At 40.7% G+C, this 15188-nt stretch overlaps 6 protein-coding genes across 6 annotated transcripts; 4 read left to right on the top strand and 2 right to left on the bottom strand.

Annotated features, from left to right (window-relative positions):
* Nucleotides 1–302: 302 nt before the first annotated feature.
* Nucleotides 303–1190, top strand: MELLADRAFT_88264 (uncharacterized protein; the record flags this gene model as incomplete). The annotated part of the gene is made up of 5 exons (XM_007411507.1): nt 303–621; nt 697–759; nt 830–943; nt 1004–1098; nt 1161–1190. 5 exons carry the CDS (start codon nt 303–305, stop codon nt 1188–1190), a joined length of 621 nt encoding a protein of 206 aa, XP_007411569.1.
* A 478-nt stretch (nt 1191–1668) lies between these two features.
* On the top strand, nt 1669–3014 carry MELLADRAFT_88263 (uncharacterized protein; the record flags this gene model as incomplete). Its single annotated transcript, XM_007411508.1, has 4 exons — nt 1669–1978; nt 2083–2573; nt 2636–2907; nt 2963–3014. 4 exons carry the CDS (start codon nt 1669–1671, stop codon nt 3012–3014), a joined length of 1125 nt encoding a protein of 374 aa, XP_007411570.1.
* A 621-nt stretch (nt 3015–3635) lies between these two features.
* MELLADRAFT_88262 (uncharacterized protein) lies at nt 3636–5951 on the bottom strand (the record flags this gene model as incomplete). The annotated part of the gene is made up of 7 exons (XM_007411463.1): nt 3636–3759; nt 3845–3911; nt 3983–4649; nt 4719–4892; nt 4951–5307; nt 5385–5678; nt 5754–5951. The coding sequence occupies 7 exons, from the start codon at nt 5949–5951 to the stop codon at nt 3636–3638; spliced, it is 1881 nt and encodes a 626-aa protein (XP_007411525.1).
* A 3812-nt stretch (nt 5952–9763) lies between these two features.
* On the top strand, nt 9764–10055 carry MELLADRAFT_36923 (uncharacterized protein; the record flags this gene model as incomplete). The annotated part of the gene is made up of 2 exons (XM_007411509.1): nt 9764–9843; nt 9917–10055. Coding segments are annotated over 2 exons (219 nt in total), but the record flags the coding sequence as incomplete, so codon positions are not given.
* A 1264-nt stretch (nt 10056–11319) lies between these two features.
* MELLADRAFT_75064 (uncharacterized protein) lies at nt 11320–12142 on the top strand (the record flags this gene model as incomplete). The annotated part of the gene is made up of 3 exons (XM_007411510.1): nt 11320–11522; nt 11610–11679; nt 11784–12142. 3 exons carry the CDS (start codon nt 11462–11464, stop codon nt 11920–11922), a joined length of 270 nt encoding a protein of 89 aa, XP_007411572.1.
* A 1217-nt stretch (nt 12143–13359) lies between these two features.
* MELLADRAFT_72217 (uncharacterized protein) lies at nt 13360–14572 on the bottom strand (the record flags this gene model as incomplete). The annotated part of the gene is made up of 1 exon (XM_007411462.1): nt 13360–14572. A coding segment is annotated over one exon (694 nt), but the record flags the coding sequence as incomplete, so codon positions are not given.
* Between the last annotated feature and the right edge of the window lie 616 nt (nt 14573–15188).

Genomic DNA, 15188 nt, shown 5'->3' with positions numbered 1-15188 from the left:
GTCGATCTAATCTCCTCATAAACTCATATCAAGTCGTCCAAGCAATCGCGTCGCGTCTCCTCTTCTCAATGTTGTAGGATGTTGACTGACTGAAACATGTTCGCTTGTAGCATAGAATGTGTGAATATAAATAGATATCATCTCTCCGTTACATTGTTGCGCTCAGTCGTCCTTCTCCGTGCCAGTTCGGTTATAGTGACCCTATAATATATCATCCAACTAACTCTTCCCAATATCTAAGAATCACAAACCTAATAGTATTGTTCATCTATCCAAACCGTTGCCTCGTTTTCAATCTCGTTATGCCACCTACTCGCAGCATCAAGAATCATCCCACCCTGCAACAGTTAGCGTGGTTCAAGGGTCTAGATGCGCGCTCAAAGACGGAGATATTCCCCTTACCGATTACCGACAAGGCGCACCCCTGTGTTAAGGCTGGTATACCCCAATGCTTCAAATGCGGCAAACTTGGACATATGATGTGTTACACCAGCCACATTAAATCGGGTGGTGCCCATTTTAATGATTGGCGTCGCACCCGAAACGGCCTGTCATATAGCTTAGACAAACTATATATGAAGCCAGAAGATCTTGCGAAGGCGAGCCTCGCAGACGCCTTTGGTAAGGCACTTCAGCTCATCGATTTTGTTGACGTGTGCTTATGCTAATCAAACCGGATTGTAACTTACTACATAGATGGTGACGATAACATTTGGACGCGTGAGGTTATGGACCACCTAGACGCGGTGGAAAAACGCGGTAAGTCATTGTAATGAATATTGCACGCCACGTAATACTCATATAATCGTGTTGGTTTCGTTCCATAAAGCCTCGCAGGGCGTCCCGGACCCTTGTAAATCACCTGAGAGTCATCATAACAAGACTTTTGGAGGCAAAATCGGAGAACATGTTGTGGAAAAACACGATGCATCAAAGATCCACCGTAAGTCCTTTATTATAGGTGAGCAAATTTGGATGACCATGCTGATTGATGTAACTATAGCCTTAGTGTCCCAGCCCGATACTAGTGTGATTTTTTTGGGAAGCATTACCTTCCCAGACGCAGTTGCGTCCAATGGAAGCGGCGGAAAGTCCTTTGTGAGTGGCAAATTGTACTTTAGCGTCCAATGTTGATGATTTCTGACATCACAATTTAATAGGCGGAACATTACGACCCAACCTTGCTTTGATCAGTCAGTCCGGTTGTACTTTCAACATAGTTTAAGGTTTTAAGGTATCATTTAGTTTCATGTTTGATTGGCTCGATTGGCAGAGGAATAAGAAGTCATATGAAGGATAAATTGAGTTATCGGTAGTGATCGGCAGTCCTCAAGTTGTGATCGGTAGTGATCGGGAGTGCTCAAGATGTATTATTGATAAGATATTATATACACGAAGTGATCGGTAGTGATTGTTAGTGCTAAACATGTATTAGTGATAGTATTATATATATATGATGATAGGAAATACGAGTTCGGAAGTGACTGAAATGCAATGATGTATATTTTGATGGCAATTGCACATAACCCAAAAGGATTGGCACTAGTGATTTTGTGTCCTCAGTCAGCTTAGCGTATTTGCTCGGTGTGATAATGCTACCTTGGGTGTGATGGTATAAAACCAAACACCCCTCTATAGTTGAGGTCCATCTGCAACTCGTACTTTATCATGCCATCTGTCAGCCCCTTACCAGCTTCTGATGAAGCTGCCTTCTCCAAAACTACTTCAACGCAAAATGACGCCGCTACGTCGGTGATCTCCACCCCTTCCATAGTATCTACCAACATTTTCATTGAAAACCCCCCAATTAAATCGCCTACTTCCGTCACCGCGGTGCATGGTTCTGTTGAAACTGCCGGTGAAGAAAGCCGTTATCCAGATCCAGTTGACCAAGCACGTTCTGGACAATTGATTCCGACTTCCCGAACTATGATCAAGGTCAGGGCTCGTCCTGCTGTGAGACACGGCCCATCGCAAGGTGACCTTCTTTCATGTCCCATCCCTTATCATTTTCTTGTTTGACTCACAATTGTATCATTTGAATGCCGTCACATATATGTTTTGTCCACCCTGGTTTAGAAGTAATAGGTCATGGTACTGTAATATGTGTATCCCTTCCGACTCGCATCTTGACCTGGCGACCTGATTTACCTTCTAAACGTGCGGCATTCATTTATCGTTGGGACACCTTCTACAACAAGAACTGTACCAAACCAACCTACGTTCCGGACAGTTGCGATTCTATTTCAGAATCAGTCGCAGTCTACCAAATCGGAAGTAGTGTTGATTTATCAAAAACACAAGATATCAATGAATGGTCTGTTCGGGAGATGCAAGGGAACGGTGTTGAAATGCCGTATGCAGGCATTGTAAGGTTTCACCATCGTTGGTCCTTTTATGCTAAGGCCGGTAGAGAGACCGCTGTCGAACTGGTTAATGCTCACGCTTATGTTGAGGCCATGCTTCAATTATTCAAATTGAGTTTGCACCAATTGTGGGAGGAGCAAAAACAACCTGAAGATGCATTAGCTATGGAGTTCCGCGATTGGTATTTTCGCGCGTCGGTTTTACACGTAAGTGTTGGTCCTTTGTCGTTTGGCATCGTCATCTAACTGCATTGCAAGTCTGTATATAGGTCCCTCGTGTTTCTTTGATACAAACAATTGGTCAACTTGATGATGACGTGCCTCGTTGGATGATATGCGAAACTGCCCACCACCCAACCAGTAAACGATATGTCTACCCGTCGTGCTTCAGGGACTCTATGCCCGCTTCAGATCCTTGGAAAGCTATAATCTTCGCTCTCATTCATTATGTTTATCAAAAGAGTGGAGGAGTCACTCTCTTAGCTCAAGTCGACTGTGACATTTTGGGAAGTTTGACAAATATTGTCTGTTTCAATAAATCGTAAGTTTTGTACTATGATGGCTTGCTATTTCCTGCTGCTATTTCCTGCTTACAGACGACGGTTCGATCAATCTGGTGATGTGCAGCTCGTACTATTTGAAGAATAGTGAAGAAATGGACATGCCATTTTTTGACTTCAGAGGGGGGCATCACTGTACCCAAATATGCAACAAGCTTGGCCTTGTACGTTTGGTGTTGTGATGTGATCGTACAATTTTCCGCCAGACACTTGTTCTTGCCTTGCTAGCTTTTGTATGTTTATCTTTGCATAAAGGTGTCGGTAAAGTTAGCTCATCCTTCCATCCTTCCAGAAGGCGGCCTTCAGACTAGTATTCTTTCTTACATTCTCACTGTTACTCCTTTGCCATAAATATGTAGTATTTGCGTGTCATTGACATCTTTTGTTGTCTCTGGGGTTATTACTCAGCTGCATTGCGTTGTAAATGAGGATCATATTGACACAAGAATCATTGAAAGAGGAAATAACATCTTTGAACAACTATTGACACTAAATTGAGTAATAAACATGGATGACACATTATGTTCGAGAAAAAAAAATAGGGGGAACATCACGACTAAACAACTTAGTTTCCATAGTTAGTATGAGAGATGGTGATTGTGATAGGTTGAAAATAAAGGCCTCAGTTATGGAATTGACTACATAGCAAATGGAATGACATGATGATAGAAATGACAGGGTTCAAGAAATAATGGGAAGAACGTGTTCATCATCGTGCTTCCCCTAATTGTTTAGCAAACCAAATTGGAGATTTGGCTGTGCCAAACGTGGCGGCAACATTGTGACGGTCACAATGCTTCAAAAATTCTTCCCATTTCTCTGGGGTGACCTCTCTGATCCACCGTATGTAGCGATACATCGCAGAACGCTCATATACATATTCTTTCCCGAAGAAAGATTTCCATACTCCCTGCTTACCTGGCGTGGCCTTGTGTTTTGAATACCATTGCAGCATAGTTTGCATGGGAATGTCGCTGGATGGCCACTGTTGAATAGTTGAATCATCAGATAAATATATGATTGGATAGATATAAATAATAGATACACATACCAGACCGGTGGTTTCCGTCCGCCTTTTTGTGACTGGGCCAGGAGCCGAGGTGACCGCCTCCGCCGTGGGAATATGTGGTTGATTGCTGGCCGCTGGTGCACTGTCACGAAGAGCAGGATGCTCACTGATGGAAGGGGGTGAACTGCTGAACGAAATGTCCTCATTTGCAGCTACTACATCGCCGGTGGAAGGTGAGATGATTTTCGATACTGGAGGTATAGGTGTAGGGCTTGGTGGTTCATTGAATATGTTGCAAGAGAATTTTGGTCCTCTGACTGCAACGACCTCGATCTCAGGTTCTTCGACTGTGTTGGCACCATGGTGGATTGTGATCGAAAGCAAAGGTGTTGGTTCATCTGCATTTGGAGGGGTTTTGCGGTGTTTGGAAGCAACGGGCATTGGCGAATTGTTGCTCCCGTAGGAGCTGGAGGAGCTTGTTGCTGAGCCGGAACTTGATTGAATGGTGTAAATTCGATTGTTGTTGGGCGTCTGGATGGGTGTCGCTCGGAGTGAATCAACTGTGGCTCGGATGTTCGACCTAACTGCTGGGCTGAGCCTGGCTTGAAGTGGTGGCAGACCTTGGCACAACTTCGGGTCCACTGTGGACAAGCAGACCAACGCTTCGCGAAGCGGGTTCAACATAGGTATTGATGTTTCGACCAAGGTGAAATTCTAAACATATAAAGGGAGGTGAATATCAATCATGTTTCTTCGGAGTAAACGTAGACAAATTGAACTCACCCATCTGTCTGATCTGGCGTCGTACACACGCAGTAACTTGTTCCAATGAGGATCGTATGTTTTAAGAAAAATCATCAATGCTTCACACTTGGATATCGCAAATTGCTTCATGGATTTGGATGCAAACATGAAGGGGATTGGATCGTCTTCCGCCTGCAATAAACGCTTGTAAGACTTGTGAACTTGATCTGAAGGAAGGTATTGGAAATGGTGGGTTTATACGCTGGCGTACCTTCAACCATAACGATATAGAGATGTTTTTGTCGCATCTTGCGTCGGCCTCCTCTACTGCTCGCTTTGCTTCCTCTTCATTTGATCGGTTGAGGTGGTACATGCGCATAGTAGAAGGTGATAGAACCAAAGGATGCAGCGGTGGGGCCGGCCCAAGTAAGTTCGCATCGTTAATTTGTGAGCTGGAATTGCTGTCATGGTTGTTTGTCGCGGGCGTAAGTCCAATGTTGCTAGTTTCTGCGGTTTCAATGACGGTATTAAGGAAAGGTTGGGTGTTTGGTATGACGTTCTTTGCACGCTCCCCGCTTTTGTGTGTGTGGCACTTTGATCCAGTTGCATCTCGCTGAGATTGGCAGCACTGCATGTCATAGATTATAAGATTACACGTTCATCAGCTCAAATGTCTTTCGGTGTTGTAGAGGTCTTCACACTTACATCAGTACACGCTTGCCATTGGCATTGGCGATTGCTGTGCTTGGATTTTCCTTTGTGAGTAACTACCCCGTCTATTCCCGCACATGGCAATCGCGCTCGTTTATTGTCAGGCATCGATTTATTATTGTGGTGATGGTTTATTCTCTTGTGACGCTGAACTGAAGGACTGGAATGTTGTTCTTGATTGTTGGCTGGTTTGTCGGATGAAGGGTGAGTTGCGTGATTCAATGTGCGAATGTCCTGAATGAAATTTAAGCGATTATATGTGCGAATGGAGCCACCTTGGAATGGGCACTGGCAGAGACACATATGGGGATAATATTAGATATTACCCAGCCGATAATGAAAGATTAGTCAAATGCAGCGTACCTTGATACCGATTAAAGGCTTGTTGGGTTGATGGCGAGGATTGTAATACTTCGAAGAGTGGATGGGTTTGAGTCTGCAACTAAGACCAGAACAACAAAAGCCTGTTGATTGACCGTTTTCGACCTGTAGCTGACTGTGTGGATGAAGCCGACGTTCATAAATGAGGTTAGGATAATGTAGTACAAGATTTGTGGGCATTGAAAACACGGTCACAAACAGACTGTGGTTTAAATTGATAGTGAAATTGAAAAAGTAGGTGGTTGCGAATGTTTAATTGGCCAGAGCGCAGCTCCTTGATAATGCGAGGTTCAACTGGTTGAAGCGGTAAAGAAGGAGAAGACGGCGGTGGCATTATATTTCTTCTTGCTGCGCGTTTGGTGTGAAGATAAGGACATGCTCGACCAAGTTTGGGCCGTTTGTTAAACCTTCGAGGGTTCTTGGTAAAGTCGTCAAGGAGGGTTAATAACGCCCTCTTTCGTAGTTTGGATATTGTTGAGGTGGCCATTGGTGCTCGTTTTGTCAGACGTTTTCACATATTTAATCGTGGTTTGGGAATCGTGGTCCGCTATGGCGCTGGATTGGGAGTGCGGTATCGTGATAGGTGGGTATCCCACTGCGTCAAACGCGTGTGGATCATCTGTCCGAGGCAAAGGTTTTACGAGTTCTCAGGCTCGTGTGACACTTGCTATGACAGGTTCCTAGGGGGGTGTTAAGGAACTTTCTTTTGGGAACGTTCCCTAGTTCCGCGGATGCGACCATGCCCTCGGCTGACTGCCCAGCATCTCTGACTTGAAAGTCGACACACCTAAACTCATGTTAGACAACACACCCTGAAGTCGAATCTTCTTCCGTCAAGTTCATTTCCTAAGCCTGTTTGGTCACTCCATAAGCGGAACTTTCTAAATGTTTCCAGACCCTGCTACAATCCACCCTTTTTTTCTCGACATATAAGCTTACGTCACATTCCTCTTCAATGTGCACTTTAGACGGTGCTCTTTTTTCAATCAAAGGCAGAACACCGCCAATTTTTTCCCACGTAATAGCTCCCACTTCCCAGTCTCTAGGTTGGCTTTGCATGTATACTTTCTTTGACGACTCATTGCCAAATCCATCTCCAATTCCGTGACAATACCTTTCATTTCATCGCGAGATGATGCAGGGCTTGTTGGGGATACCCGGTGCTGATCTGTAAAAAAAGCCGCAGTGAATGCACCATATCAAATTAGGCTTTTAGAAGCCTCCAAATTGGGACATACCGCTGCCAGTTTCAAGAGCGATGGTGGTGTGATACTCTCTGAATACTCCAACACGGAACCCTTTTGGGCTGACCAAATTTCAAAACAAATCTTACTTGCAATTGGGACCAAATCATGCTATCCGATCGGGACTTTGGCGGATGCTTCTTTAGTCAACATGTGACTTCAGTCTGATCAAATTTCTGAGGGTTTTCTTAAAAAAAACTGAACAAATTTCGTATATAAAGCTGTCTCTTTGTCTGCCTTTTTTTTGAAAATTATCCATCCCTCCAAGCCCACATCATTCATCTAGTCTTAACTTAGATTCAAGTCACCAAAATGCCCTCCAACAACCAAGGTCAACATTACCAAACCACCTCCAGTGGTACAAATTCCCAAGGTAAATTTTAGTTCTTTCAGATCTTGTCTGCTGTACACCACGGGGCTGATGGCACGTGACGCTCACGTGAGACATTCAAACACATGCTGTCTACATCGTCATACCCGATGTGAGTTACACCTGCCAGCCAGCATGGGCTACACCCAGTCTGGTCACGTTGCTACAATGTGATGACTCACCCGACAAGCAGGTGAGTCATCTCACCTTGTTAAGGGTGTGAGGCAGGCTGCGTGACAACCAGGGGGGAAGATTGCACACCTGTACTGTACGGAAGTTGTATTGAGCTTGTGAGCATTGGCTCATCCCAGTGCTTTCCCAGCCTCGTGATGGCTGAATAAACACACCAGTTGAATCAGGCGGGGATGTTTCCAACCTTTGCTTGCTGAGTGCACACTATAACAATGATCTGATCTTTGCATTGACAAGGACTACATGTGGTAATTATAGAAACACAAATAACATGGAGAACAGTTAGAAAACAACAAAACTAAGACTAGAACTAAAACTAAAAATAGTCTGTGAGTGAAATTTGATGATTGATTGTAGTGCTTGATAATATGATTCGATGAACTGTTTCTATTGAAGAGGATCATTGAGCAATCAGCCAATGAGTTGATCAGTGAGAGATAAAAAAATGACACAAAGAAAGACCTACAATCTACGAGATCGATCCGGGTGTACGGGGCGATAAGAACCATGAGAACAAAAAGGAAGGGCAACATTGATATCTGGTCGAGAGGAGTCATGATAAATATATGAACAAATTAACAGAAAAGTACCAAAAGGTTAGTCTTCAACTTCATTGAGATATCAGAAGATTGTTCAAGCAGGGGGAGAAGAGGACTTACAAATGAAACAAACAGTCAAAGGGTTTGATGTTAACACTTCAAACAGGAGCAAACCATGACATCAAGCTTCACAGTAAATTGAATGAGATAAATATGAAAGAATGAAAGACTGACAAATGAAATAATCGATCAAAGGACTCCAATATGAATGGAACAGAACTAGAGTCAGCAAATATGAATCTGAAAAAATGAAATTTAAAAGAGTGTTTAGATAGAAAAGAAAGACTTGAATCCAGCCAACTGGTACCTATCAGAATGGTGATTTATGCAAAGAAGTCGAATGAATGAGCGCCTCCAAGACAAAGGTGATCGATGTGATGTGATGACCCATGAGTGACAAAGGACTCGAGCGTAGACTGGGGCAGTGGACAAGGTGTAACTGTGGAGTCTGTGACATGTGTCTGTGACGTCATACTTGACAGCATGTGTACCCGGTTCTGAAAATGACACCGGGCTGTGACATTTACACAGCCTGCTTTTGGAAAAGCGGCCTTCGAATTTCAGGATCACTTTGGCCAACAGCTCTTCTTGATTGTTCTTAACCATTAAGCTAGCCCCATTGGGTAAGTCTTTTCTTCTTCTTTGTCATCCAACACTCTCAACTTGATACTAATAGCCTTGTATCTCAATTGTCTTTTGATTGTCTTCTAGGGTTTCAAAGCTATCATCGCCAGTTTGTATCAAAGTAGTTGCTCTCAGCTTTCACTTCCGTTCATCTATTGGGTATACATGTTGATGTTCCAGGTTGTAAGTTTTTTGTTGACTTTTATCTTATACATACCTCTTATGTCTGTGTGTGATGCAAGCAACCCGTGTTTTTTGTGTTTTGTTCTTTTTTGATAGTGTCAATAAGGCTGACATATCTTTTGATAACAAAAATGTTCTCACTGTATAGCGTAATTAGGATACTTTTGTACAATATTGATGTAATTAGCATTTACGGATTCTGTTTTCAATAGGAATCTAAAATGTTCATAATCAGTTACAGTATGAACACAAAATAACCAATTGTGGAGATGCATCAGAAAAAAGAAAAGAAAAGGATCCCAGAATTGATCAATGGGCTTTTTCTTGTTTTGTGTACTTGTCTCGATTCACTTTGTGTTTTACACACATTAAAAAAATACCCATCTGCTCAGCACCCGACGCACATTTGGATGCTAGTTGTCCAAGCTGAGTGTGTGGATGGGAGGTTGTACTGACACATGCCGGCTCACGTGCCGCCCAGGTGCTTAGGACCCAAATCAGCTTGCATGACTGGCATCCAAGTTCATTCGTGTGCTGAGCACCTGGCTTTCAGGCCACGCTCACATGCATCAGCTCACCCGCTGCTCACGGCGAGCTCATATGTAGAACGGGTGGCAAGCTGGGGTGAGGGCCACGTAGCCGCGGTCACACTGCTGCCACCTGTTCTACACAACCACTCGGCGTGGTCATACCCAACTTACGTTTCACGTGGTCCCAGTTCAAAGTTGCCCCGTGGTGTAGCCAAGACGTTGTTTTCAATTTGTACTAATTATTATTTGAAATATTTCAGGGAACCACTACTGCAGTCGCGATTATGGATCACAAGCCTCCAACGGTAACTCTTACCACTACTCCAACCAGTTCAGTTTTTCGAATTGCATCCAGATAGCACAAACCGAAGAAAGACTGACGATATTTTCTCTACATGAACAGGGACTCGTCCTATTACTATTCCAACCCGGATAGCTCGACCTTTCACCAAAACTCTAGCGGTGGTAGAACCTACACCACTCCTTCCGGAACTTCATACACCAAGGACGCTGGTGGATCCAAATATTCGCGTGCTTCTTAAATCACAGGGATCATTTCACATTACCTTTCATCACACTATACAAATTTCCGCACCAAAGTTGTCTCATGATATAATCCTACTAGATCAGTCTGCATAGGTTGTTCTCTTAAATGTATGATTGTGTTCTCTCTACTCATACCACATGAACGATTTCACTTGGATCTTTTTGTTTTACATATTCTTTTTCCCCAAGAAGCACCTCTTGAATTGGATAAATGATGTGCACCCCTAAACTACACCGAGGGAATCTCTTGTGCATGACATACACCTGAGCTTCATTTGAACATTTCAGTAACGAGTTTCTCTGGGTACAAGTCTACCTCAAGCATTTGTGAAGCCGAAGACTGTTTGAGCCGGCTCAATCTACAGACCAGAAGCCAGACCCAATTCTCATGACCTCTGTTGTGAGGCTCGCAACATCAGTGATCGTTTTTGGAAGTGATGCGTTGAGCAAGATTGCAATCGTTATTGGTTGGTTGATTGTACAAAATCTTTTGAGAGCTTGGCTTTGAAATCCTTGACATGTGGAACGCGCACGAATTTGTGGAACTTGGATAGCATACATCGTAAAGATCAATTCACACAGCGTAAAACCGGGTCATCACTGACAGCATACATCAATGTGACACTGCAGATTGCTGAGATTGAATATAAAATCGCACTTCCTTCAAACAATTCAAAGATTGAAATTCTTGCAGAATATCTTTTTGAGGCATACAATCACCTCGAAGTATTTTTAGGATTGATACCCTGAGATTTTATTGATGTAACCTGAAAGTAAGTTAAGAATCTTGCTGAGCTTGTAACATCGATCATACTCTTCTTATCCCTAGGGTGACAATACTGGGCACTCGTACACCATCTCTTCGCACAGGTCATGCAAGTCATATTGATAACGTCCTTGCCGAGCCTTTCTGACTTTACTTTCCGATCAATCTTGGGTGGTCTTTGAAGTATGAACATATCGTGAGCGCAATCAACACCTGTTGTTACAAGATATATGTCATCATGCTTCCTCCAGTTTGGATGTTGTACTTAGGATGGCGCTCTTTGCATGACAATTTTACTTATTCCGTCATACGAAATTCTCAATCTCTCCTGCATCGGCTTCTATACTCGGCAAGGTTTAAGCCCGTTAATCATTAAAATAGTCTCACTTTGGCAATTAGGACCAGATTACTTTACATTAGATTGCCTAATTGGTACCTTTCCTTTATAATTACATAACCAATGCACTGGTGACCGTGACGTCACTTTTGATTTCATCCAATTCCGGAGAGTTAACTTGAAAGACTTTTGAAAGAATTTTGTATTTAAAGCTGTTCGATCCTTCAATCTTACCTCCCTTTCGTTAAAAGTCTCCAAACAATTGTTATACTTTCTTACACATTAAGAAGATTATCAAGATGCCAACCGATAACAAAGGTCAAACTTATGAGACTGGCTCAAGTGGCACCAATTCTCAAGGTAAGGTGTTTCTTTTCCCCAAATTTTGATTTCAAAGTTTCCACATCATCTTGCTCATCCTTCTATATATATCTTTTTATCTTTTAGGGAACCGCTACGATAATCGCGATTATGGATCCCAAGCTTCCAATGATAACGCGTATCATTACTCCAACAAGTTTAGTGTTTTTCTTTCTTTTATCAATCATCTTCTTTAGATGGTTTCATATCGAACAAAAGACTGATCCAAAACCACGACTTCTTTTTTTCGATCTTCAATAGAGATTCTTCCTACTATTATTCTAATTCTGATAATTCTACGTTTCATCAAAACTCAAGTGGTGATCGAACCTATACTACTCCTTCTGGGGACTCTTATTCCAAAGAATCGGGTGGCTCTAAATACTCTCGTGCTTCTTAAACATAACAAGATCTTTTAAGTTTTCACATTGTCTTTGAATGTTTTTCCAAAAACTTGTTACATGGTTTTGATCCTACTTTGATTTGAAGCTGGTCATTTCCATATACGTTACGGAAGTTTACTCGAAGTGTATGATCTTTACACTCGATACTCTTCTTTGTCTACATCATATCAACTTTTCTATACTTTGACTTTTGTGTTGGATTCTTTTCCCTAAAGAACAATTGTTTTGAATTCGATGACCGATGTTGATTCTTTTAATTTCTTATTTCATTTTTCAAAAATAAAAAATCATGTGTGGCTTTTTGACTTTTGTTGCAAAAAAGCATCAACGCTTTTGTCGAATGACGTCATTTGTTCATTTTTAAATTTTAACGTACCGAGTCAAGTATGAGCCTGAACAATTTGTAGCTGCAAACCATCCACACTCAACTAAGGTCTAAACTGCAGTGTTGAAGTTGAAGACATTGAGATTGAAGAATAAATCAGTCATAATTGAAAACTTGAAAGGTTGAAAAATCATGAAATGTTCATTTGTTTAATGAGGATTGCTATCGAAAGCAATCTTGATGAAAAAGTCAACAAGAAACTTCAAAATGCAAACCAAAATAGATCTCATAGAAAAAGTATATAAATCCAACCCGATTCGAAACTTCAAAGTAAGGGATTAATCATCAATCATCAACTTCCTCAAAACTATCAAGATCACGAATTTAAATAATCTAAACGTTGAAGATTTCATTTATAAAGCTTTTCAAGAGATCCCCAAAAAACCCTGAAAAAAGAAGAAAAATGTCTTTGTTTAGTTTAATGGCTTATCTTTCTACCAGTACAACGGAAAATCCTACATCTCGTACACCTATACCTTCAAACCAAACCAAAACCAAATCCACCAAATCCACCAAAACCAAAATCAAGACCAAATCAAAAACCAAATCAAAAAGTAAAGAACAAGAAAAAAGATTTCAAAGAAATATAAATTTTGAAGTTGATATTACTGATCAAATAAGAAAAAAAAGTATAAAAGAAAATGAAGGTTTTAAAGGTAAGTTGAACAAAGTTAAAACATGTCAAAAAGAATTAGATGTAGAAGAAATTGATATTACTGATATGAAAGGTTAAAATTCCAATTTCTTTCTTTCAATTTTGTAATTTTCTATCCAAACTGTGTTTTTTTTTTTGAAAACTTTGATATGTGATTCTCAATCAAAACAAACCTGATGAATTGATCATAAAAAATTTTGCGATAAGCTGTGCACCACATTTGTCTTCAACTCTGATGAGATTGCACTCCCATGAGTTTCAAAAACAAAGAGAGATGCTTGGCCCAGGTACATAAGAGATATGATCTTAGGCTCACGATTTTCCTACCCGAACCAACACTAGGCAAGACCAACCTTGATGTACCATAAACATCTCTTGAATGGTACCATTCTTGCAAACTCAAACTAATCATTTCAAACAAAAACAACAACCCCAAAACCCCCAAAAAGAATGTTTCAATACCCCAATCTTGCAAAAAAAAAGGAATATGCATATATAATAGAGAGAGACAAAGGAAGAAAGAAAGAATTCTATAAATCTTTCAAATACTTTAAACGTGTTTAAAACAAACAAAAAAATAAAAAGGTTTATACAAATTCATCAATCAAATGAATGGATCTTTGATGAGATATAAGATGATAGGAAGCCAAACACACACAAGCATATACAACACTCACACCTCTACACCTAAGATTTATTTACTATAGTTCACAATTGAGATGAAAAACTTTTAAGTTTAGCAGATATGAAAATACAATGCAAATGCCACGAAAAAGAGAAATCACAAAAAGAAAGAAAAGAAACCATCAAGGGTAAATCGATCAATTAAACAACAAAAACGAGAGTTTTTGAAAAAAAACATCAATTCCACCCTTTTTTCGGTGTTTGGCGATGTTTGGATTTGTGTTGGATTTAAAGATAAGTAAACCTAGTACCCATTTGAAAACTTTCCATCATCTTTTTCAAAACCCATTGAATGAATTGAACCAAAGACCAAACCGAAGGAAACCCAAATCGATTGATCAATTGGTTCCGATTTCTAAAATCTTTAAAGGATTTCAAAATCATTAAAAAACTTAAACTGATCAAAGTATATTTAGTCAAAGGTTTTGAAGTAAATGATTTAATAGAAAATATCAAGTTTTTTATGACGCCTGAATGAGTTAAGGTTTGATGAGGTTGGGATGGATTGGAAATTAGTTTTGAAAGATGAGTTCGTAAGGCTGAGAAACCTTTTGAATTAGATTGGTTTGGATGATTATGTTGTAAGGCAAGATCACTCGATGGACGTGGTTTAGTGACCACTGTGTTCAAAGCTGTAGATCGACCGTTCGAGCTCTTGGCCCATTCGTTCTGACCAAGAAGATCATCATGAGTTGAGGATTCAATCGATCCATGATCATGACCGTGACTTTTAGGTCCCATGATTCGGGTTCCTCTACGAGTCTTGTTTGTAGCTGCTGTACGTTCTTCTTTACTTTCAGTGATCGGTTGTCGTAATGGAGAAGGTGGTAAAGGTCGAAGATGAGATTTGTTAATAGCCTTTTGAATAGCTTCTCGTTTATCCCATTCATTTTGAAGTCTTTCATGTTTAAGTCGAATCATCTTTGCAGTTTGAATTTTTTGTGCTTCATTTGTTTCAAGTGCATTCAAAACATTCTAAAATCCAAAATTCAAATATAATCTGATAATCAATAAAAAAAGTTATACGAAAAAAGTTCATCAAGAAGAGAAAATGCTCAACTTTAACAATCTCGACAGGTAACACACCACCTGATTCACAACTTTGAGAGATCACAAATTCTTTTGCAAATTGAGATTCATCTAAAGATCCCAAGATATGTACCGAATAAACTTCAATCAATCTAGAATAATTATACCGAATATTCGAACCGCCTCTTTTGGAAGGTGATTCGAATGTAGGATTTAAAATCACAATACGATTTTCACCCATCAAAGGTAAATCCGAACTCATTTCTTGATTTCTCATTAAAGATTCAATATAATCTAAAACGTCTACATTCAATGAACTGATCCATGCTTCACAAATCATCTTTCCAGCTTTAGGTGCCGATAATTTTATAGAAGCTAATGCAGCAGCTGTCACGATTGAAGGATGGACGTTCATGAGTGAAATTGAATCGATGGGATAATCGGTATCAGGATCTCGTTGGTTTGAAACAGTCATCTTCCAAAGTGTTGAAACCAATCGATCTGGTTGA

The sequence above is a fragment of the Melampsora larici-populina genome (assembly GCF_000204055.1).
Source record: "Melampsora larici-populina 98AG31 unplaced genomic scaffold MELLAscaffold_25, whole genome shotgun sequence".
Classification (NCBI taxonomy): Eukaryota; Fungi; Basidiomycota; class Pucciniomycetes; order Pucciniales; family Melampsoraceae; genus Melampsora; species Melampsora laricis-populina.
This window is presented reverse-complemented; position numbering and strand designations above follow the sequence as displayed.